General features: G+C 42.4%; 2 protein-coding genes across 10 annotated transcripts in view; one reads left to right on the top strand and one right to left on the bottom strand.

Annotated features, from left to right (window-relative positions):
* The window catches only part of AOPEP (aminopeptidase O (putative)), a 313993-nt gene extending 293677 nt beyond the window's left edge, over window positions 1-20316 (top strand). For 7 of the 8 annotated variants that reach the window (XM_019478015.2, XM_019478016.1, XM_059724837.1 and 4 more), the window contains 3 exons: window positions 12550-12636; window positions 15534-15678; window positions 19351-20316. In XM_019478015.2, the coding sequence (XP_019333560.1) occupies window positions 12550-12636; window positions 15534-15674 (228 nt within the window). In that variant the 3' untranslated portion in view covers window positions 15675-15678; window positions 19351-20316. The remainder of the gene's footprint in view (window positions 1-12549; window positions 12637-15533; window positions 15679-19350) is intronic. The other variant, XM_059724835.1, reaches the window with a different exon arrangement.
* FANCC (FA complementation group C) overlaps window positions 20260-23847 on the bottom strand; it is a 143601-nt gene continuing 140013 nt past the window's right edge. For both annotated transcript variants that reach the window (XM_059724842.1, XM_006266606.4), the window contains one exon: window positions 20260-23696. The gene's annotated coding sequence lies outside the window, so the exon portion shown is untranslated. The remainder of the gene's footprint in view (window positions 23697-23847) is intronic.

Here is a 23847-nt window from a genome sequence, read left to right on the forward strand (position 1 = left end):
GGTACTGCAGGCTGAGGTACGCCGGGCTGGGCCAGGCAGTTCTGCCTGCCCCTCCCCACCCCAGTCACATCTGTGTGGCACTCATTGCCTTTTACAGCACCCATCCCAGCTCCACCCCACAGTCCACCACCCAGGACACTCCCAGCTACTCTGCTGTGCTCTGCTCCAGCCCGGCCTGGCCTGCCAGTGAGGGGATGGGGGTGGAGATGGAAAATGGCTCAGGTCCTTATATCTGGATTGGGCTCTCTGCACTCAGTCACCCTGGCTCGCAGGTGAGAACCCAGGTGTCCAGGGGCCCTGGTGCCACGGGTAAGAAAGAACCCAGGCATCTGGGGTCTTGGCCAGGAGGCATAGTTATTGGTAAACATTATCAGCTACAACAGCCAAAAAAAGGCCAATAACTGAAAATTGGCTTTCTCTTTTATCGGTGCCTGTCTGGTAGGCACCCAATATATTGGTGCACCTCTAATTGTCACAGAAGTTTATATATCTCACCATTAGTGAATTTTGTGCAAGAATGTGCAGTCTAGTGGCAGAATATTGTAACAACTGATGCTTCCAGCCTGCTTAGTATTGAACTATGTTCATTCAGCCACCTACTAACAAAAAGGTGCCAACTCCTTGCCTCCTGGATAAATCAGGCAACCATGTTATTTACTGCTGAAGGCTGTATACTGTTTGCATATTTAGCTTTGAATTCAATGAATAACAAGATTCTACCTCAGAGGAGACAAATACATAGACCAGGTCTTCATCAGGAACAATGGGAAAGGAAGGTACCATCTGGAGGTCATAAAAGACAATGTAGATACTAAATCTATCTTGTCAGCTAAGTTGTGGAGAGATATAACTAAAGGAGGGTTTTGCTGGTCTACTGGCATATGGCTTTGTCTTTACTCTTTGTTGAATAGGAGATTGAACTTCTGTTTAGCTTGTAGTTTTTAAAAGATTGAATAAATGTTGGTAGCTTGAGGTTTGAGCACTTCACACTGTCCATTACATCAGGGCTGTCCAACTGGTGGCCTAGGTTGCATATAACCTGCACTGGATTAACAAACAGCTTGTGGGTTTTCCTGCTACTCCTCCCACTGATCCTGGTGCTGCTGCCAGGATTTCTGGGCTCTCTTTCCTTCCTCCAGCTTCTGCCTCCTGCCCCTGGACAGCTGTGCGCTAAAGAATCAGGCAAAGGGTGTTTGTTTTAGTTGCATGAAAGCTCATACCCTCTGTTCTGTGGCAGCATGAAGTGTTTCACATTTCACATTCCTGGTGCTTGTGGGCACCTATACACATGCCCAACGCCTGCTCTGACGCATTCTAATTAGAACACGTCCGAGCAGATTCAATTAATTGAGCCTGCTGAAGTGTGCTAATTGGCACCCTCCAGCAGCCTCGGCGTCACATGTATTCAGCGTCCCCACACTTCAAAATGGCAACAGGGGTGCTTTAACTAAAGCTTGTCAAACAAGCTTTAGCTAAAGTGCCTCTGCCGCCATTTTGAATCAAGCGTGAGATGCTGAATACACAAGATGCTGCGGGCACTTTAATTAGAGCCGTGCTTAGGACCATGTGTAAAGATGCCCTGTGTGCTTAATAGGGTTCAGGAGCAGAAGAGATTTTTCTCACCATTGATGAATTAGTTTGTCAGACCAGTTTTGGCTGAGAAATCAAGCAGTCTATCATGGCAGGTTCAACCATATGAGTAAGGTCAGAGGTGATAAGAGACTTACAGTAACTTCTTTTGTCAGCCTCCACTGGTGAAATGGGACACATCTTTCCTGTACCCTGCAGCATGATGCAGAGGAACAGAGCAAGTCTTTGGTCTGACGTGATCCACAAGCTGTACTATGTAATGGTATCTCCCAAAGCTGGCAGCACTGCAGTAAAAGAAGACTCAACAGGTATTTCCAGGAAAACTGGATAAAGGGCAGCTGGTAGCATCTTTTCAGCCATGTTCATAGGTTGTAAAAGGCACTTGAATACGAACATGCTATACAAACAGTTGCAAGAAGGGGAGAGGATCAAGTACAAGAAGAATATTTTGGGGGGGGGGGTTAAAAAAAAACAAGCTTTTGAATTCAAGCACTTTAGTTTGAATTAGTTTGCACGCTGTGGTAAATGTTGCCTTGCATCATTTGGCCTTGTGAGCTAGAAGCCTTGTTCTCTAAGAAGGGGGTTTGTGGTTGTGTAAATGTAAGCCCAGTAGGAGAAGACTTTGGGCCCTGCAGGGGAATCATCTCTTCCCACAGATGTTGCTGAAGCTGCTGCCTTGGTGCTTGTCCTGCTTTCCCCTCCCTTCTCTCCAGAGCTTGCTGCATATTGCTAACCTATCATCACTTTATTTGCTTACAGTGAAAGGCAAACAAAAATCTTAGGAATTGTGCACTTGTGTGTGGCAAAATTTTGTGAAATGCAGAAACAAAAGGTGACCAAAAGAGCATATGGAATTACAGAATTACATGTTTTTCCTGGTCACTTAGGGCACTTACATGCGGACCACCTGCTCCAACACAGTAGAAATCCAGACCACCTGCTCCAACACAGTAGAAATCCAGCACGTCAGAGCAGACTCCATTAAGTGCATCTGCTGGAGCATGTAAATTGATGTGCTCTGGTAGCCTTGTGTGTCATGTGTACCAGCAGTGCAGAACACCTCTGCCCTGAGAAAATGGCGGCGGTGCGCTTTGGACTAAAACACTTTTGATGCACTTTATTTCAAAGCGCATTGTTGCCATTTTCTCAGTGCGGGGACGCACTGTATCACTGATACAAGTGATGTGTAGGCACTTTTAATTAGCACAGCTCGCTAATTAAAAGTGCCAGGCCCCACATCAGAAACGCATAACAATGCCCTTACTGACAGGAAAGCTTTGACACCAGAAGGAAGGCACAGCCTATACTGCCTTTCAGGAAGGATTAGGCATGGCTTCTTCATTCCTATTACCATTTCAACCATCCTTTAAAAACCTCCCTTCATGATATTAAATGGTATTGATTGCAGATACAGCCTGTGTGGGGAAGGAGCACCTAGCCCTCTAATTCTGCACTCTCTTTGTCTGAACCTTTGTATTTACTAAGAAGTAAAGAAAGTGGGGCTTGGTTTTTCCTAAATCAGTGCCATAGCTCCTGATGTGGACTTCTTGCAGTGGGATAAAGGATAGCAAGATTGTTATGCCATGTCTTTCTGGGTATAACAGAGATGAAGAGAGCAATGCAGTGACGCACACATTTTGCTTATGCAGTCTGATTTCTTACAAGTGGCACTTTGTTTTATTTCTAGGTTTCCATGTGTTTACTGTGAGGGAAATGACTATTGTGTGTAGGTGGGAGGGAATGAGAGGATAGCAGGACATGCACAAAGAAGTTTATCTGAAACTTGACTCATTTGAGTACAGCATATAAGCAGCTGTGGAGTTCAAGTGATGTAGTCAAGCTTCTGTTGATCCGGGAATGCATTCGATAGAACTACCTTTCTAGTAAGATTTGGCTAAATGCTAAAATCCAAATTGGATGCAGTTTGCTGAGGCAGTACTAAGATTAATCTGTGCCTACAGGACCTAATATTTCCAGAGGGCTCAACCCTGCTTCTGTGCTTATACCTGCAACATTTGCAGGCACAACGGATAAGGAAAGCAAATTATAGCAGTTAATTGTTGAACACCTTGATTTTTGTGGATATACTTAGATGTCCTCTAGCCAGCTCTGTTGATGTAGCAGTTTCTGAAAAGTTAGCTCATGAAGTGCCTCTCCTTTTTCCTTTGGAATAGAAATAAGACCTATAAAGAGAGCCTTGTGGGGAATGCTTGTACAGCCACTGCTTCTGCTGTGCAAAGCTGAATAGAGACCTTAATATTCAAGGTTCTCAGTCCTGTACATTGTGCTGATAGATAATTTGAGTAGAAATGCAAAATAACAGAGGATTAGAACACCAAACAGAGCAAGCAACTGTGCTAGCGTGTACAGTATTGTTATCAATATGGCAGTACAAATGCATGCTTGTTTGTATTTAGAATACATCTTGAATACATTTAGTGTTCTTTTAAAATTAGCTTAGCTATCTAAGGTTGTTCTTTGCTGAAAATCAGCAATTAAATCTGAAAGATAGATTGTATTTTTGATTAGCAAATCTTCATTATCACTTGTTTAATAATTGCATTGCAGTTTGTTGGATTATCAACAAAGATCCAGGTTCTCTGTTTCTAACAGAAAGATAGAAAAAAATGCAGATTTTCCCTTTTAACTGAGAAAAACATGGATTTCTTATTTTAACGGAGAAACACGCAGATTTTCCACTTTTGCAAAGAGCTCTCTGCAGGCTGGCACAGTTCTAGGCTGCAGGGGGCTGGGGGGAGCAGGAGGAGGGCAGTCAGGCAGGGGGTGCCATGTACATTTATATGCACAAGGCCGCCCGGGAGTCTGGAGAGCAGCTCCCGCAGGTAAGTCTGGCAGGGAGGGGGGAATGAGGCCCCTATAGGGAGGGAGGGAAGGAGTTGGGCAGGGCTGTGGCTGCTGCACAGACAGGTGGGGCTTGGGGCCTGGTATCATGTACCGCTGCAGGTCCCAGGAGGGAAGCAGCGTGGGGCCATGGGTGGCTCATCCCAGGGGTGAGGGGGCTGGCTCCCTGCTGCTGTGCGCACTCCCGGGAAGGGGTCATGGAGGGCACATGCCCCCCAGATCTGTGCACAGGGCAGGGCGGAGGTCGGTTGCCCACTGCAGGCTCAGGCTCCCTACCCTCTGCCCTCCCACAGGGCCTCTGTAGCCTAGCGGGTGGGACCCGGTGTAGCAGGGCAGAGGGGGACCGGGTGGGGAAGCTCTTTGCTGCTGCGAGCCCCTCACAGTCCTGGTGAGGCCCCCCCCCCGTCTGCCCAGCAGCAGTGGGGATGGCAGTGTCGAGCTGTGCCCCTCGCTGCTGCCAGGTGAGCAGGCGGCAACTCACCAGGGCAGCGCAGGGCTCACAGTGGCAAAGAGCTTATCTGGCCGTTCCTACTCTGCCCTGGTGCACCAGGTCCTGCCCGCTGGGCTGTGGAGGCCCCAGAGGGAGGGCAGCAGGGCAGGGAGCCCAAGTCCGCAGCGAGCAGCCCACATTCCCCCCTCCACCCTCCCCAGCGGGCTCTGCCTGGGCCATCTCACCCATGCGGGAGGGAGAGACGGGTTCCACAGTCTGCTTGCTGCTCAGGTGTCCCACAGGTGGCAGCTGGGGCTCGGGCACTGCTGCGGGAAGCAGAGGGCTGCAGATATGGGTCCCTGGCAGCTGGGGGGCCCTCTTGCAGGCCTGGTAGGGCAGGGGACTGTGGTTTGGGGAGTGAGGGGCACCAGCAGGGCTGGGAGGCTGTGGCTTGGTAGTGAGGGGCCTGGACCTGTGTCCTGGTAAGCGAAGGGGGCAGGAGGGGCTCTGATTTTTCCATGATAACCCCAAAATCAAATGTCAGAATTTATTGGTATTTAGAATTTATTTTATTAATGGTGATTAAGGCAGTGGTAGGTTTCCAATTTGCTTTAAAATTGTAAAGATATCAAGAAAACATTGTGTTCAATGGATACCTATATACATAGTGGCATTGGGGTTTTTATCAGAGAACTTGCAATTTTTTTTATCAGAGAAAACCAGGATCCCTCCTTACCAATGTGCCTAGATAGGCTTACTGAAAAAATTGTGAGCAATACAAGCTAAGCACGAATGACTCCTGAGTCCTGATGAGTACAATCAGACCGAGCACAGGTGGCATTGGGCGGATTCAGTTAGCTCCATTCTGCTACCCTCATTCATACTGACTGTGGCCGCATTCACACAAGGCACTTATTACGCAGTAGCTCATTAGTACTGCATGGTAGCAGAAACCATGTGACACTACTGCATGGTAGTAACAAGCTACTGTGCAGTCAGTGTTACTAGGATGCTGTGTGGGGATGCTACTTTGCAGTAATGATGGTTATGGCACAGTCATTTAGTGCTTGGATATGCAATTACTAAATGACTGCACAGTAATAACTGCACAGTCAGCATCTTGTAGACTCAGTCAATAGCACCCGGCCCCAAGCACTCCTAACAAGTAGTGACATGGTATTCAGCACAAATTCGACTGGCAGAATCAGGCTAGAAAATCCTTAGCTTCCTGTTTGGTATTTTTGCCTTTTGATGATGATACCTTTGTAAATGAAATGGAGACTGCCAGGGAGGGTACAAGTGTGGGGAGGCTTATGACCTACAGAGACTCTCCCTCAAAGATTAAAGTACTGTGTCTGTTAAGGAAGCTACCCAGGTCCGATGACTTTCCACTTCCACTTTTCCACTTCCTCTGCTCCTTCCAGAAGATATTCATAAAAGCAGTGGTTATAGGAAGGGACCAAAGGGTCATGTCTGCCCAGGTATGCTGTCCCAGAAGAAGTGATTTGTCAAGGTGAGGAAGCTGGAGCCCTTGTAGGGGAAAGGGGCCAGCCCTAGGAGCAAGGAGTATTGGTTGGATTTGAGGAAGAAGGGATGAAAGGAGATAACTTGCCCTAGAATTCTAGCTGTTATGATGCAACAAATTTTATGCAGTCGTACAAGTAAGGAAAAAAAAAAGCAGCCTTAACATTGCATGGCCTCTGTAGCCAGAGGATTGGCTAACACCACCACCTCCCAAGGGCTGTAGGGAGATCTTTTCCTCTATCCCATGTTACCTGCCATCATTGCTCCATTTTGGGGAGAGACATAATTGATAATGAAGTTCTGAGCTCTTTCCTGTCCCACAATTAGAAAGTGCTCTGATTGTGCTTTAAGACAAGGAACTGGACGTGACACTGTTCATTAAACTTCATTGGCGTAGTGATATCTCAGGGCCAGGAGACTCCTACTGCAGGTGCTACCACTGTTTTCTTTGGTTCTGTAACATTATTGAATGGGATGCTACGATTCATTCCCTGTGAAATGACTACTACCACTACTTACAGTCTGCAAGTCTTTTGTCCAGAACATGCCTTCGTTGAAACGGCAAGGCAGTTTCCCTGCTCATACTTCTTGCTGACAAACCCCTGGCACATACAGTGTTCTTCGGCCTCAGAATCCTTGTCAAAAGAATGATGAATACATTGTTTGCATTTAATAGGATTTTAGCTAGTAAGAATATTTTTTCTCGGGTTGCCGAACCGATACGCTGTCAGTGCAATTGTTGCGTACACGATCTTTCCATTATTAACATCGCCACCTCCTTCAGAGCTGATTCAGCACTGCTGAAGATCTTATTTGGGTAAGTTTCCACTGAAACAGGATTTGCATGGTAAAATTCCTGAGTATATACTATAGAATACCAGATGCTAATGCTCACGTAAAAAACTCAAATGCTGCAGAATGAGACGCAGTGGTTGCCACTAGTTGATTTCTATTTTAAATTGGAACTCTTCCAGTTACTTTTAAATCTGTTCAAGTACAGCAATGTAGGAAAAAATGAAAGCGTTATTTTTTTTCTAGTAATGGTATAAAATGGGTAACCTTTTAAATCTGCATTCAGTACTTGCCAATTGTAAATCTTGTTTTAGCTTCAAACAGGGTCTGTGACACTCCATGAGGTTCCCTAATTGTTCCCAAAGTTGGTCAATAGCTGAATCCAATTTGAGGAGATAAGGAGATAATCTCCTTTCATTGTAATTTTTCAGATGGAAGAGAGCGGCATCCCAGGAAAATATCCACCTTCTTCCTCATTAATTAAAAATAATCTATTGTTTCACTTTAATTATTTGTCAAAGTCTCTTTTTGTATTTTTCTGACTGGAAAAAGATTCGAATCTACAAAGAGTATTTTCAGTTGCCAGGTGTGTTTACATGAGGGTTATCAGTGGCTAGTTATTGCAGGGTTTATAGTTCTAGTTTTCTGAACCTTTTACCTTTCAGCAGCGTGGCTGAACCATGGTTGCTTGAGGTCAAGTAGGTTTGTTAGCTTTTGCCTAAGTGCTTTTCTGTTACAAATATTCTTTAGTCTGACAACACGACTTATTAAAAGACTCCTCTAGATTTTTAGAAAATGTTTTATTTTCTAGGGTTGCAAAACATGTTGCTTTTGTTCTTAGTTTTCAGTTTGTTGTCTCCTGGCACACCTTAAATTAGATCCAGCTATTAGCAATATTTATGCATTTCGCCTGAAGCCAGTCTCCCTTCTGCAGACCAGAGGCTTAGCACAAACTCTTTTCGTTTTTTCTTTTTAATAAAAGGTATGGTTTAAATTACTTGCCATCTAAAGCTTATTTGAAAGCCTCAGAGGTAAAATATTGTCTTTGTATATGTTTCCTTGTTTGCATGCATAGGATGAAGAATCTCAGTAATGTTTGTCATTATGATATAGTATATTAGCCGTGTGTGCATTTTGTCTATGCCCGTCCGGCTATTTTTTGGTTTTGCAGTCATGAGAAGAATAGGCAAAGTGATCAGTGAATTAGGTTTCAAATGCTAAATGCAATGACTTCACTTCAAGGACTGTTTAAAGTGGTCTAAAAATGTACTGTCAAAATAAAGACGTGTCATTGAGCAGCTGCTAGTCTTTTAGTATGCTTGAAAATCAGGCTATTTATTTTGCTACTTAGCTACCCAGCTTTAAGCCTCTCTTTTTCAAGTATCTTGGCATGTATATGTAAACAAATAAATAAATGTCCCTATTATATCTGTATTAATACTAACATTATGCATTTCTTTTAAAGTAAAACTTCTTTATGCTGGGGGTTTGGGGGGAGGGGGGGGATTGTGCATTTCTTTTCTTTTTTAAAAGTATATAGTTGGTGTCACTTGGTTTCTAGTCATTTTCATTTTCTGGTTTGGTTGCATTAGGAAAAGGCTTCCAGATTTAAGTTGCAACCAAAACCACAAAACTTTTTTTAAATCCCATTTTTAAATGCAAACAAAATTGAGACACTTCTAGTATCTTTATATTTCATAAGTTTGTGTTTTTAGAAAGCTTCCAGTGTGGGGTCAGAGTAATTATTTTAAGATCTTCCCTCTTGGGGTTGGCCAAAAAAAAAAATTTGTGATTACTTTGTAACTGTCATGAAATTGAAAGGGCTTATTTTCAAATGGCTTATCTGTAGCACTGAATAAAAATAATTCTCCCTCCTTGAATTGTGCCGACATGATTATATGCTACAATTCGCAGGGAGCTCATACATAGTGACAACAGTTGTCCAGCTATTAAAAGGGAAATGGTAGAAATGTCAATGTAATCTATGAAAAGACTGATTGGAGGCCGGGAACATGCAAACATTTTCAGCAGATCAAGGTGATCCATTAGAAACTTGACCTCCCACTAGACCTGTAGACAGTTCCTGAGCCCCTAAAGCTTTCCTCCCTCCCTCCTCTTGCATGTCAGGCAGCAGTTAAGACAGTCAGAAGGACAACCATAAACCCAGATCCTGAGGCTGAGAAAATAAATTACATTCCAGAGTTTGGCATGTTGGCCCCTGCAGCTGCCAAATCCAGACTGTGTTTGTGTGGTTACAGGTGTTACTTCAGATCTGAGGCACATAAAAGAGCCAGATGAAGCACAATCAACTGTGCCAGCAGCAACAGGAAGAGTTACTGTAAATTACCTTTTTGGTTCAGTTTGTGCTATTTCGGGTGCAACTAGCTAAAACAACACATGGTGCTCACCTCCAAACCTTCTAAGGGCAGAGGGAGGGGAGAGAGACTGACCTGCTTTCGGTGTAATCAAAAAAAGGAGTAATTGGTTCTCATTTTGGTCACCAAATCTTTTCTGCCTTGTTGCCGCATAGAGAACAGGAAAAGGAGAGAAGAGGCATATGCAGGGTGCTAGATGGCTTGTCCAGTCCCACCACAAGCTCCTTAGTTATCAGTATTTCCTTTTTCTCTCTGTTTGTTGAAATGCCTGTCAAAATGGCACATTAATATTGTTGCAAAGCCTCACTTTACTTCTACCTTTTTTAAAGTATTGGAAGTAAAGCAAGGAGCTATTCCTTTCCCCCGTTGTCCTTCCCATGCAATATAAAATGCTCATTTAATGAACAGGGGACTAGATCCTGATCTATACTAGAACTCCCCAATGCTGCACTGATGGCATACGTATCTGAGCGTGTTTATATTTAATTTTAATTATAGCTTAGAGCAAACTACAGCACCAGCTCGGTTGGTACGTGCTGAAAGCAGGCCTTAACCAAGGTGTGGTTGTGTTATTTTGGCCTTCTCTTGTCTTGAAGCTAAGCCACATGCAGCTCTGCTTGCTGTTAGCTGGGAGCCACTGGACGTGACTAATGAATAAATAAACAGAAGTGAGTGGAATACTGCATCTGCACGAGCTCTGGCCATGACTCACTCCAGCAGTTTGTTCCACTGGAAGTGCCTTTTGGCCCTTGTGGAAACAGGAGGAAAACATGTTGCCTGCGGAAGAGGAGAGACATGCTGCTTCTGCCCCAAACAGCGTGTTCTCTGTACTTCACCTTTGGGAAACTGCCACTTACTCCTTCTCCTTCTGATCCCGAAAGGGGAAATGTGCGCTGCCCCAAACCTGGTTCAGTAGAGAGACCTTTTTTCTAAATATTTTAATTGAGGCTAAGTGTAAAACCTTGTGGAGAAAGTGATAACCTAAGGAAATAGATGGTTTACCAATTCCATTTTTTCCCCTTCTGGAAGCAGCTGTAGATCAGAGCATCAAACAAAGATAAATATTGAACAGGGAGCCATATATAGTCTAGACAGTATGAGAGACATAGTACAGCAAGAAGTGAGAGCCTCTTTTCTCTTCCACACAAGCTAGTGAGATTATGATGCTAGATTTGCAAGGAGCAGCACTGTGTGTTGCACCACCTAACTTCTGGATGCTTTGTTCCCTGCTGGAATACACAGCCCAAATTCAGTGACCCCCTTCTCCAGAGAAAATACTGGGAGAGCAGGAGAGCCCCTAGCTCAGTTTAGTGCTGAATCAGTTCCTACAAAGTGAAACTGCTTCTTGAGGAACTGAAAAAGCTGTTGTCTCAGGACACCCTGTAGCCTGGTTGTTAAAGCACTCAAGACCTGCAGCTCCAATTCTCCTCAAGCAGAGGTGGGACTGGGTGAGAGCTGTCAGAGAATGGGGCTTGGCACCATCACTACCCCCACACCTTCCTTTTCCTCCTCCCTCCTATTGCTGTGGCTGTGGTCCAGGAAGTATGTTCTTTGTTTGCATCTGGCCCTGCAGGTGAGATATGTGGAGGAGTGCAGTTTGTGGATCCCAATGGAGTCAGCCACCAAGTTGCCAGCTGGCATCCTCAAGATCTCCAAGTGTCAAATAAATGTTACCAGTGAAAACTCTGGTGCCTCAGGGTTGGACAGCTGCTGAGCACAGGCTTTGAGAAGTCTTCATTTTGGACTTGAGTGCTGTTGCAGCAGTCAGACTACTTACATTTTAGGACTACTACAAAAGCTGATTATCATAAAGGTAGCTATTGGCATATTGGCTTGTCTTCTGAAAGGCAGCAAAAACAAAATGTAACGTAAGTTTTTTAATGCACTTAACTACTTTCCTTTAGGGCCAGTGCTGAGCCAGTAATGGAATATAAAATGGTAGATTTCTCATCGATTAAAACTGAAGAAACCTTGATGTAGTGTAAGGCGACACTTAAAGCTACAGCAGTGAATGGTTAAAAACAAACCCAGTAACTTAAAAGCAGCAGAATGCAAGAAAAAATAAAGAAATTGTATTTGAAAGTTGGATTGTCTGCACAGCTTACTTAAATAGCCGTGTTGTTCACTAGGCATTTGTATGCAGGATTCTGTGCTTTCCTTCAGTATGCCAATAGCTACCTTTAAAAGTGTATTTGTACAAGAGACCTGTTTCTTGAGCGTGAATAGATTTAGACACATTCTGGCAGAGCTGTACTGGCAGAGCTCTGGTTCACTCAAGTGTAAATTCTTCGTTTCATGTTTTTGTATTTCACTTCTATCCTTTTAATCTCAGTGTAGATACAGCACTCGTCCCAGAAATACAGCTGGTACAAAAATGTGCTTTAGCCTTGTCACCTCTTGGGTTAGACACTTACCCAAGGAAATTGTTCAGTTGTATCCTGTGTCTGCTTTTAGATGTCTGACGCATTCACTTCCTCTTCTTTTTTTGTCTTAAGAGTTATTACAGAAGTGGAGAAAGTGTTTCTTCTGATACATCTGTATCTTGAAAAATGTTTTTACAATAAATATAATTTAAACAGATTGGGCACCTTAAGCTGAAGGTGGACACACCAGTTCATTAACAAGTTGAAGATGGTTGTTTTTCCAGATACATGGGAGGTCAAAAATTGATGCTTATTTTTATTTTAGGTGGGGCAGTTTGTTAATCTGAATACTATTAATACTACCTATTGCAGTTCAAAAGCACATATTCCAATGCTAAAAACAGCATCTGTCATTAATCATAACTGCTGCACCCATATTTAGAGGCACATTGGTTTATAAACAAGACTGACATGCTGAAGTACTTGAAATGAGTTTCACAAAGCACATTTTCTCCAAATGCTTTAATGAATGTTGTTGAGAAATGTATTATTTATCTGCATTTGTTTTTGCAGATACCAGATTAATTTTAATATTTACTTGCCTTTCCCAAAGGTTCGACATCGATGGTGTGAGCTTGTTGTGAAGCATAAATATGCAGCAGGGTACGGTGCTGTTGAAAAATTTCTCTGGGAAGATCAGGTTGGTTCCATTTATTAATGTTTTCAGTATCATCACTGTGCACTGTCAAGAGGGTAAATACATTGTCTAACTGTAAATGGTCATATACCTGAATCAGATTCTAGTTCCTGCTCCACACAAAACACTCACCAGAGCAGGAACTGGAACCTTCCAGGTGAGTATTGCCACTGCTAGGCTGTGGGTAGATATGGAGCATTGGCAGCAGCACCACCTTCTCTGTTTTGCTTGAGGTCTGACCTTGTAGGTATGCCCTGAGAAGGTCTAGTCTCAGAGAGGGAGGAGTGCCTACTTCCTGAAGTTCATTGGGCTTGTCTGTGAGCTGGGGACTGAGCTACACAGCATGGTCAACACTTAAATTGTTCTAAACCTGTCCAGGAGCAGATGCCCTGGGAACTTTACTAGTGCACACAGGGTCTGTAGGCACCTGAAGGTTTGAGGCTGCGAGGCAGTCACATCGAGGTTCTGTATCTAAACTTAAGCATGTTAAGTGGTAGTTAAGTATCAGGCTTTTGTATATCTAACCATTCATTCGTATGCGGTTACTCATATTTATTTTTACTCACTGTATCCCTGTAGTTCAAATGCGTATCTGATTCCTTCTATGACTGTGCTAAAATAACCCCCTAGGATCATTTGTGCATAAGTAATCAATTACAAAAATCTTACAAAGCATAACAAATTCAAAACTTATGCATGATGTTTCTAAGTTCATATAGTATGTATGTGCCTACATGCCACACACTATGCTGTAACAATTCTCACTACAGTTGCAAAATGTTATGAGAATATTAATGTCCAATCACACACGCAAACACACCGCAATGCCACGGTTTTTACAGTACTTTCCCCCCAAATCTAGCATCCACTTCCTGTATTCCTGCCTTCCCGGGCAGAAGTCCAAATCCTTAGCAGACAAGTTATTCTAAATGTCTTTATAATAATAATAATACCCAACTGTGCAGATGGGTTTGTATATTGTATGCATTGGCTAGGTACAGACATTCAGAAAGCCCAAGGTGGAATCGATTTAAGCTCCGTGGTTTTCTGTAAGAGGCGGAGTTCAGATTGGTAGCGAACAGAACGTACATTTGCCCGGGGGGGGGGCAGCAGGGAGGTCAAATCTTAAACCAAGTTCCGCCATTTTTAAACCAGTCTACATGTGCCAAACTTCTGTTCTGTTATGGGTATAAACTGGTTTCTGATCACTTATACCGTGTAAAAGTATAATGTCTTTACCTGGCTATTCTGTAAAGCGGGTGCAGTTTGTGCCAGTACAAGTGGAAAGAGAAAAGGAAAGTGAAAAGCAACTTATGCTTCAGCTCTACATTAAAAGTTAAACTGAACTGCCGTATATTTAAGGCAGTGATTATGCCAAATAAGGATTAACATTTTTCTGCTGTGTGTGGAAAGAATTTTTGAAACCATAACTACAGTGTTTTTTAATGCTACAATCTTTGATATCCTTCATTTAATTTACTCCAGCGGTACATAGTCTGTGGCACAACTAAGTTCTGGAATGATTGCATGTGAAGTCAAAGCAGTTTCTTGCCTTTACCGATCTTGAAAGACTTGGCTATTTTAAAAGTCTGGGAAAAATGCAAATGTGACTATTCAATCTGTTTGGGAATAACAGAAGACCAGTGTGTTCTGCATTTTCATGTTTGGATTTTGGGGAAAATGATTAGAACTATATGGAGGTCAGTCCTATTCAGAAGAAGCCCCAAGAATTTCCAAACTCTCCATTAAAGGAAACAGCCCTGGTTAGTGCCTGCCTAGTGCAGCTGCCCCAGAGCTGCTGATTCTCAAACTCCAGTAGGTCCAGATCAGCTTCATAAATTATCGAGATATATTAAATGAAAAGCAGTGTTTGCCAGAATGCTACCTACATTCTCCTTTCTGGCACTCAATGGTATTACACTGTGTGAACTGTAGTCAGCTTGTACTAATAAGCAGGGTTTCAATTGGACTGTTGCTAACATATGAACCTGTCAACATATTAAAGTCTCAAGTCAATGTGATGGGACCAAGTCTACAAACTTGTGTTCGTGTATGAAAGTCCTTGCTTATTTCAGGAGTCTTGTTATTGTCACCTCAGTTTGTTGGTCCTGATCCTGCAAATCTAACTCAGGATGCTGGGAAAATAAGGGTAACATCCTAGTGCTGTTATAGCAGGTGGAAGGTTTTGCAGGTGATTCCCAAAATCTTAATTTTCTTTCCTGATTGAAATTATTCCAAAATTGGCAGTGGGAGGAGGCTGCCTTTTCCCTACCAAACCAGAGATCACCCTTCAAGTGGATGAATATACAGCCTAAAACAAACCTACTATTTCCCACTGAATTCAGTTGCCAAAAACTGTCACATAGACCTTGCAGAATTGATTGTTTCAACTGATGTGCCCTCTCCTGGGCTGCTTTTGGAAAGTTCCCAATTTGGACAGAAAAACAAACCAATAAAAATGGTTCACATTTCTGTTCTCTTAGCAGAAGGCAGACTTCCTACACATGGGGCATTTGGCAACAACTCTGCTACTGATAAAAGAAAACACAGATTTCAACCTGAAAAGCAGTGGGGAAAATGGAGCTGGAAAGCATTTCCTAACATAAGAAGCCTGATTCTAGCTAATAGTTATCTATCTCCAGTGGAAATGTTCTTTTTGTAACTTACTTAATGCAACATGCAGACAAGTTTCCTTAGGCTGAATAGCCTCAGAGATGGAATTTTTTCTGGAGGGAAAAAAATGTGTACATGTTCAAAAACAAGTGGTCTTTCACATCAAATGAAAGCCAGTACTACAAGGATTGTCTCAAGGGCTAAGAGGATCACATTTGCATTTAAGAAAACAAAAAGCCAGCTGTAATTGGTTATGGAAAGAATAGGTATTTTCTTTCTATTTGCAGGCAATGGGTGTGTATCTATATGGAGAATTAATGGTGAATGAAGATGCAAAACAACAAGAACTTGCCCATAAATGCTTTGCTGCAGCAAGAGAACAAATGGATATGTCCTCAGCCAAAGTGGTGGCCGAGATGTTATTTTGAAGAGGTGATTTTTCTTTGATTAAAATATTTTATGCTCAGGTTTCCCTATAGCAAGAGAGAGAATATGGACCCCACTGGAAATAGTAATATTTGGCACAAGGCAGGATTTGCTGCTACTCAGCTCAGAGAATCACTCTTGTTAAACCTGTTTGAAATGCAGTACGTTAGATCAGTGGTTTCAACCTTTTTTGCACCAGGACCACAGGCCCCAGCCCTCAGTGTGTGGGGCAGACGCTGGGTGTGTGGGCCGGGGGGCGGCTGGAACTCTGTCAGCCTGCACGGGAAAAGCCACAGTTTCCCACATTTTAAGGAGAATCCATTTTTGAAGTATGCTTGGGATCCTTTAATATATTGTCACAACCCACTGTTGGGTCATGACCCAGGGTTTAGAAACACTGTGTGATACTCCTGAGTGCAGGGAGGCTTTTATATTGAGACCTGCAATTGCCTTCATGAGACAGGGGTGTATCACATGGCAAAGTACTGCATGCGATGGCTCAGGACCAGGTGGCCCCTTTCAGTCCCAGTCTTCTACCAGTGTTTTACATTTTCTTCCTAAACATGATCATAGCTGAACATGGGCAGCAAAAAGAAAGCATGATGTTGATTGGGGGGGTGGGGGGAATGGAATTGTTTAAAAGAATCCATGTCTGCATGGGACATGGTAATGCATTTTAAAACAAGCAAATGATGCCAGAATCGTGCTTGACAACAGATGTAGCTGACTTGACTTTGCTTCAAGAGTAGTCAGATCCTTTTAGGTAAGTAAGATTAGTCTTGACCTCACTAGGAAGTAATGAACTGTTTACGAGCATGCACTAATGGGCGTTGTGCGTGCACATTTTATTTATAATATGTGACTTTATTTTGATTTCCTTTAAATTAATGGCTAAGGGGCAACTGGGGAAGTCATTTCACTAACAGATGAAAAAAAGCAAGACTGCAAGAAAGATGCAGAATGGAGACATTTTCTCATATGCTTATAAACTTGTCTTTTACATTATATAGCATTAAGATAGGATGAAAGAAGTAAATATTTTACTATTTTAACACCCTCTAAGAGGTAACCCTATGCGGTTTTCTGTACATGCCTATTTAACACATTGCCAATTAGATTTGGTATGAAGATCAAGGATTCCTTAGATTTTTGCCTTATGATACAACCCATCTGCCAGACTGATTCTCTTGGTTGTTCACATAATTTTAGAGTCGATTTGTGGTATCAGAATTCAGACATCTAGTTCAGGAAAACTGTTGCTCAGTTTTTGGTACTGAAGAGGAATCTTAATTCCACTTCCATTCAAGCCTACACGTGGCGAGTGCTTGAAATCAGGTTCCGTTTGAGCCTGCGGCATTTACTTTATTTATATGGAATAGGACAGATGCAGGGCAAACAAGTTATTTATGAATAGCCCTGTTCTTCTGGGATATAGACAAGAACTGTGCCTGCCAGGAAAACTCTGTGGTGGGCTTGGAAGAGGCTTAGATTGCCAGCATGCCGGTGATGGGGAGTCGCTTTCTAAAACTAGAAGGGCAACAACAACAAAATGTTTGCATGCAGAGTCACGCTCAGCTTGTGCATGTCTAAAACCCTCCCCCTCAACCACAAATATCTCATCACAGCTCCTATTCAAATCATATTCAGTATCTTCATAGTTCACTAAATGCCTCCAAGTGCTTTGAACTGCGCCGAAGGCCAGAAAACATGTATGCAGTTAGAAAGGATTATTCTGCAACGTGGAGGGAAGGTCTCTTCCCACCATTTCTTATATAGAGCGAGATTACATTGAAGTAAAAAGGTTTGATTGCCAATCTGATAGTAATACTTTGCTGCTGTATATTTGCCATCAGACATCTAGAATTAGCATGTATTTCTGTAGTACTGTGAAAGGCAACTGGGTGATCCAAATAATTGTACATAGTCAGCTACCTTAAGGGGGCAACACTTCTAGATTTCATCTTGCTGTGTCTGTTACGTTACGTTATCTTATGAAATGTTCTTGTTTTAAACTTGAGCATGCAAAGGGAGAATGACCACAAGTGTTTCCCAGTGTTGTGGCTGTTTGGGTTCCTGGCATGCTGATTTGTGACTTAAAATTAAAATCACATTGCCAGGGATTACCACAGAGCCATGACCATGGCTGCTGTTATGAAAGTTGTCATACTTGCCTCAGAACTACGTTGGAACCCTGTCCGTCCGTAGAAAAGAAATTCAGAACACAAACGGAGCAAACATGGAAGAACCTCATCTGGTTTTTAATTATGCTCAGACGGAGACCTCTCTGACAAGGTGCAGAGCTTAGCTGATTGGTGAACAGTGATTGATTTCCCCTTTGTTCACAGTGGCTAAGTTCTGCACCTGAAGAGAAGGTGAGATGGAAACATTTCAATTGTCAGCCTGTCCAGGGCAGAATGAGTTTACTGGCTGAGATGCACAGCTGCTTGATGTGTACTTTTATAACAAAAGCTTGTGTGAAATCCAGTTGGTAGAGAGTAGGAGGCGGAGACTTGGAAAAGGCCAAAGACTTTATAACCTTTTTTTTGTCAAGAATGTAAGGAATGCACAGTAAACTCAGGTTTGGCTACACAACGAACCAATCAGTGTTCCTGAAAGATTATACCTCTTGTAATGTAATAGCAATGCCCTTCTAGAAACGAAGGGGCAATGAATGTTTATGGTTCTGAGCCAGAATTGTCTGTAAAGCTTTGTTCTGTAAGGTATGATCTCGTTTAATGAATGCTGTCATGATTTCTTTGCAGTTGTAGCTTAGCAATATGTATTATTTTCAGGAAATGATTGTTTCCGGCCGGAGCTGCCACTTAACGGCTGCTGCTGGTGTTCCAGGCTGTGGATGGACCCGTCCTCCAGTGCCTACTGAGCTGATATCAGTTCTGATTTTACATACTGGCTCAGTTCAGCAGGAACAGGAGTCGAGCCCCAAAGCAAAAAGATGTACCTTTTCTAAGTGCCCATGAACAATTTAACACTTGTTTTCTCTCTGAAGTCAACTCTGGTTCAGACTGTGATGTTCTGATGATGAACACCAGGGGTTGTGAGGTGGTGAAGCTACCTCAGTAATCCAAAAACAACTGTTGGCTTTTTACTTATGGTAAAACATGTAAAGGTATGTGGTTATACAAAATGGTTGTAGAATATTGTTCATTATACCAGCTTTTAATCTGTTTATGGCATTAATTTCATAGTCACTTACTGGCATCTTAAATTTAGGGGAGTTTTGGTTCTTCCCAACAAATTAACCTTTCTTCTCCAAAAACTGTTCTGATGTCTACAGAGTGAAACTGTAATTGCCTTGCTGTACACCCGTGTGACTGTCATAGGGTAGTAATAGGAGAAACTATGCTCCCACATTGTGGGAAGTGTAGAAGTGCTCTTTTAACTGATGCTAAGTTATATGGAAAAGCATATGACAGTCATATGAATATCAAGTAATTCTCATTCACAACTGTCTTCTATAAATACTGTGCCAGACCATCACCTGGTTTAAATCAGGATAGCTCAATATACCACTTGACAATGTGGCCCACTAACTATATTTATAGGACTTTGTCTCTCTAACCTAAAGAGTAACTCCCTTTGAAATACTGGGACAATAGAATATACAAATACCTCTTTATTGTGACAGAGTAATAAATTTTACTGCTGTTTCCGTTGCAGGAAAGATCACAGAGAAATCCTTTTAATATATCTACTACTAAACCATGGTGGTACTAGGATTTCATTGACCCTGGACATCAAAGGAAAGATTATGTGACTGCTAAAACAATCACCTGACAGAAACATTTACCTCTCAGTAGTTATCTTTTCCAGAGGCTTATTGCGACCACGCACTGAGAAAAAAAAAGGATGACATTATTATGACTCCAGCTACTTGCCCTAGCATAAGCCATTTGATGATATTTATGGTTACTAAGCTCTACTGTATCACGTTAGAAAAACTGCAGTTTCCAAATACCAAAACAGCACAAGTCTGTTACAAAGAGGTGCTGAAGACTCTTGATTTGAATAAGTATTTTGTATGCAGTTCAGCAAATGGGCCAATATAGAAATAAGACAATTTGTGCATCTCACACTAAACACCACAACCTTTAGGAAACTCTGTAGAAGATTTGTGTTTTGCTTTGTTTTATTTTGAAGGCAATTTAGGTGGATTTCTGAAAATGACTCGTGATCTCTTGAACTAGTAGCCTAATGGATGTCTAGGTTAGACATAATTGACTCTTAGTTTGGTGTGGAAATAATCTGAAATTGTAGCTAGAAGACATACAATTTGAGACTAAATTCGCTGAAAAATGACTGCAAATCATTCATCTAGACTGGAAAAAAAATTGCAGCTACAATCTTGATCAGCTGCCTTTATGTCCACGTAATTCTATTTAATGTACAATGGGCAGACTCTCCATTACCAGAAATGCTTTTTTCTCACTTAGTGTGAATAGCGAATGTATCAAATGCAGCTCTTCTCACCCATGAAATTGCTGCTTGAGTGATTGTGGGATATCAGTTTTGAGGCTCTTTCCAGACAGTGGGCCTCTTAAAAAACAAAACAAAACTGTGCACACTTGCTTTGTATACTTATTTTACCTCAATGAACTCTTATACAAATAAAGTATTTTTTTATAAGTTGTGTACATTTTTAACTATAGTCATTTCATAACACTTACTATAGGTTTATTTGTTCTGTTAAAACTTCTCTACTCCTTTATTGTGAAGGAGGTACTGAAATTAATGAAATATGCTTGGTTAACAAACAGTGACAGGAAAAAATCATGATAAGCAAACAGTTAAAAAAACCCCTCTTGTAGCATAAAACCTGTGTCCTGCTGGCATTTGGTTCCATGATGATCTCAGGCACAACGCAGCAGAGCTGGTTACTTTCTCGGGATGGTCTCTGCCACACCAGAATCCGGAAACATTTTCAGTTGCCTAAGGCGGTGGTTCTCAGCAAGGGTGCCATGAAATCCTTTTAAGGGTGGTGCGCAGTATTAGTAGTGTTTGGTATGCAGACATCTACATCCAATTCACAAAGTAAACCCAGAGATTTCTAATAGGGTCCATAGTGTCAAAAATATTCTGACCCTTGCATGACAGGAGAGTTGTTTATTTTCCAAGGGTGCCTTTTTAGAGTAAAGGTTGAGAACTGCTGGCCTAGGCTATAGTTAGGGACCTACTCAAATAGCAGTTTTGCAGAAATTGCAAAATTGGGCAATGTCCACAAAATCCACAGGGGGGGAGGGAGGGAGGGAACTTATTATAAATAAAATGCTGATGGGGGGAGGGGGGCTGCAGGTTCAAAGGGGAGTGAGCAAAATGGCTGCAGCCCCATCCCTCTCTGATCAGTGGTGAGGGCAGGGCCTTATCACAGACAGCCTTCTTAACCAATCAGTGGCAGGAGGCAGAGCCACTGAGGCCCATCAGCCAATTAGGGGAGGGGACACTGGGCTAAGCCCGTGAAAATGGTCAGCCTTGCAATCTGCCCATAAATCGGCTGCCTGTGTCCTTGATTTGAGTAGACCCCTAGCTAGCTATAGTCAGCAAAGCAGCTCAGATTCAGCCTTTCAAATGCAGTGTCACTGCAATCATTTTATTCACAGTTTATACTTGCAGGGTCCTACTAATAACACAGATGTGCCCATTTCACAAGGAAAACAATTCAGAATTGAATAAAGCTGACTTAGACAGCACCCCAAGCATAAGTCAAGCCCTGAGCAGTATATGTGCAATAATAATAAAAGTAAATTTAAACCATGTAAAGATCACATTGCAAGAAGACTTCAAGACAATCTCCCTCTGCCCTCCTCCTGCCCTTCCCTCTACTGGTGAAGAAACTCTAACCAAGAAGACAAGAAATGTTATAATTTCAACATAAAAAGGAAGCTATTTGGAGTACTTGAATATGTTGCTACTTGAACTGCAGTTTTCCCTGCCTTCAGCTGAGAAAAGCAGGGGAATAATACAGGAATTCATGCCAATTATTGCATCCTCTGACATTTACTCTACACACCTCTGAAGATCTAGCCCATAAACATGCAAAGAGAAGGCAATAACAATTTGCTTATGGTAAAGATAACCCTCCAAAAGAGCTGTTTTTATTTATTGCCTTACAGCACACCTCACTGTGGAACAAGCAGCCTAGCAACAATCAGAACGTCAGCGGTAGACTTTGGAGGGGTGAGAAAGTTCCTACTGTAACCATCTAATAGGAAACACTGATTGTCACTCTCCAGCAGTGTTGTTGAAACCAGCTTTCACTACCATGAAGCAGGGGCAAGTGGCGTGGGCAGCCTGTGTGTGGGGTGCACAGCAGATTGGGGAAGGGCCAGGAAGCACAGCAGCAGGTAGGACTGAAGCAAAAACCAGAGCCAAGAGATCAGGAATAAAGCAGAGGACGCAATTAGGAAAAGGGGATCAGAGTGAACTCGGGGAGAGTGTGGGGCTAATTTGTGGCATGCCTTCCAAAAAAGGTTGTCCCCCACCCCCGTCATAAAGGGTGGGAATTACAGAACAAAGAATGTACAGCAGTAAAGGAGAATGGCCATGGTCTTCCAAATTAAAAAAAAACAACAAACTGACTGATGAACAAATATGTTGTGTTGCTTATGGTTGACTATGATTCAGTTTTGCTGTGCTTGGGTAGGCTGCATTTAACAAGAGTACACACAGTTCAACAATATGGCCATAAGGAACTTTAGTCTTGTAATGGTACGAGTCAAGCAAGATGTAACATAGACCTGTAATGTAACAATGCATATGACTACAGTGTAAGCAAGAGATACTGGTTAATAATTGAGGAGCTCATGGTGTGTTCGTTTATGCTTCAGGTAAGGGGGCCTTTCCTTTTGTACTTACTTGTTATTTATTACCTTGAGTGTGACCTTATCTATAAAATGGCAAATTTACTGTTGGTGTCAAACAGGCAATATAGTTAACACTTTTGGAGTGGCAGACCTAAGATAGATAAGATTTTAATGTGACCAACATAAAGTGCATTTTGAACCTAAATAGCATGCACTGACCCCTATATCTCTTGTTAAGGACTATAATATACCATAAATGGAAAAGAATCACAGCTAGAAGAGGACCTGTGCATTTTATAACTATGTGATTTGCCTTAGAGTTGACCGCTGTTGCAGAGACCTATTCCAGAATCTGTTTTTTTAGTTAAAAAATGTGAGGCCAGACATTCGCAACTTTGGTTTGCAAAGTGCCTGCAACAATAGTTCCAAGATACATGAACTATCACTGTTCAGGGCCCCATTTTGCAATTGCATGGCTTTCACATTGAGCTTTCTGTAGTGACGCTGTAGAGTTCAACATTTTTTGCTGCTTAGTGCACTGTTTGGCTAGAACCAGGTTCCCAACATATTTTTTCCATCACCCAGCCTTTCTGGCACTTCTCTGCACCTTTCTCCTTAACAGAGAATTAACTGCATTCCAGTGCATGCCCCCTTCACTGTTGCATACCATCGAACAGGCTGTAGGCCAGTTGTCAGCCTAGGTGGAGCCAGAAATGCCAGTTGGGCATCTAGGCAACCTGGAGAATTGAGATGCACTTGAGGCTGAAGGAGCCGAGAAACAGGTCACTGAAGTTGACTACAAGCTTCTCCCTCCTTTAAGGGGAGGACAGTCCAAGCTGGTCTGCCCAGACAACGCTGAACCTGCTGAAGCCTGTAGAGCTCGACCATCTGGAATACACAGTACTCAATCATCAATGAACATTTTCCACTCTGAGCCAAAGCTTGCACAGCTCAACCGGGAATCAACGACCAGTTCTTCATGGGGATACAATAAAACAGTTCATTTGTGCAGCAGACTACACACAACACTGGCTGTGAAGATGGAGATCAACTGTTCTGTTGCAGCAACGATGACTAATGGGATTTTAGGCACTACTAAATAGAATACTACACGTAAAACAAGGAATGCTGCTGTTGAAGATGATGATTGTGGAACGCTGGCTGGAGCACTGCAGCTGGCTTCAGACATTTTACCTCCATCAGGATCTATCAATCATGTAAGGTTTGATAACATTAGTAAACTCATCACAACTATGGAGGATTTTAATTACAATAAAAAGATTAAGAGGTTATGCATATAGATGATATTGCATATATAACAGGGAACCTGTTAGGGTCCCAAAAGGGTATTTTTACC

Source organism: Alligator mississippiensis, chromosome 3, assembly GCF_030867095.1.
Source record: "Alligator mississippiensis isolate rAllMis1 chromosome 3, rAllMis1, whole genome shotgun sequence".
Lineage (NCBI taxonomy): Eukaryota > Metazoa > Chordata > Crocodylia > Alligatoridae > Alligator > Alligator mississippiensis.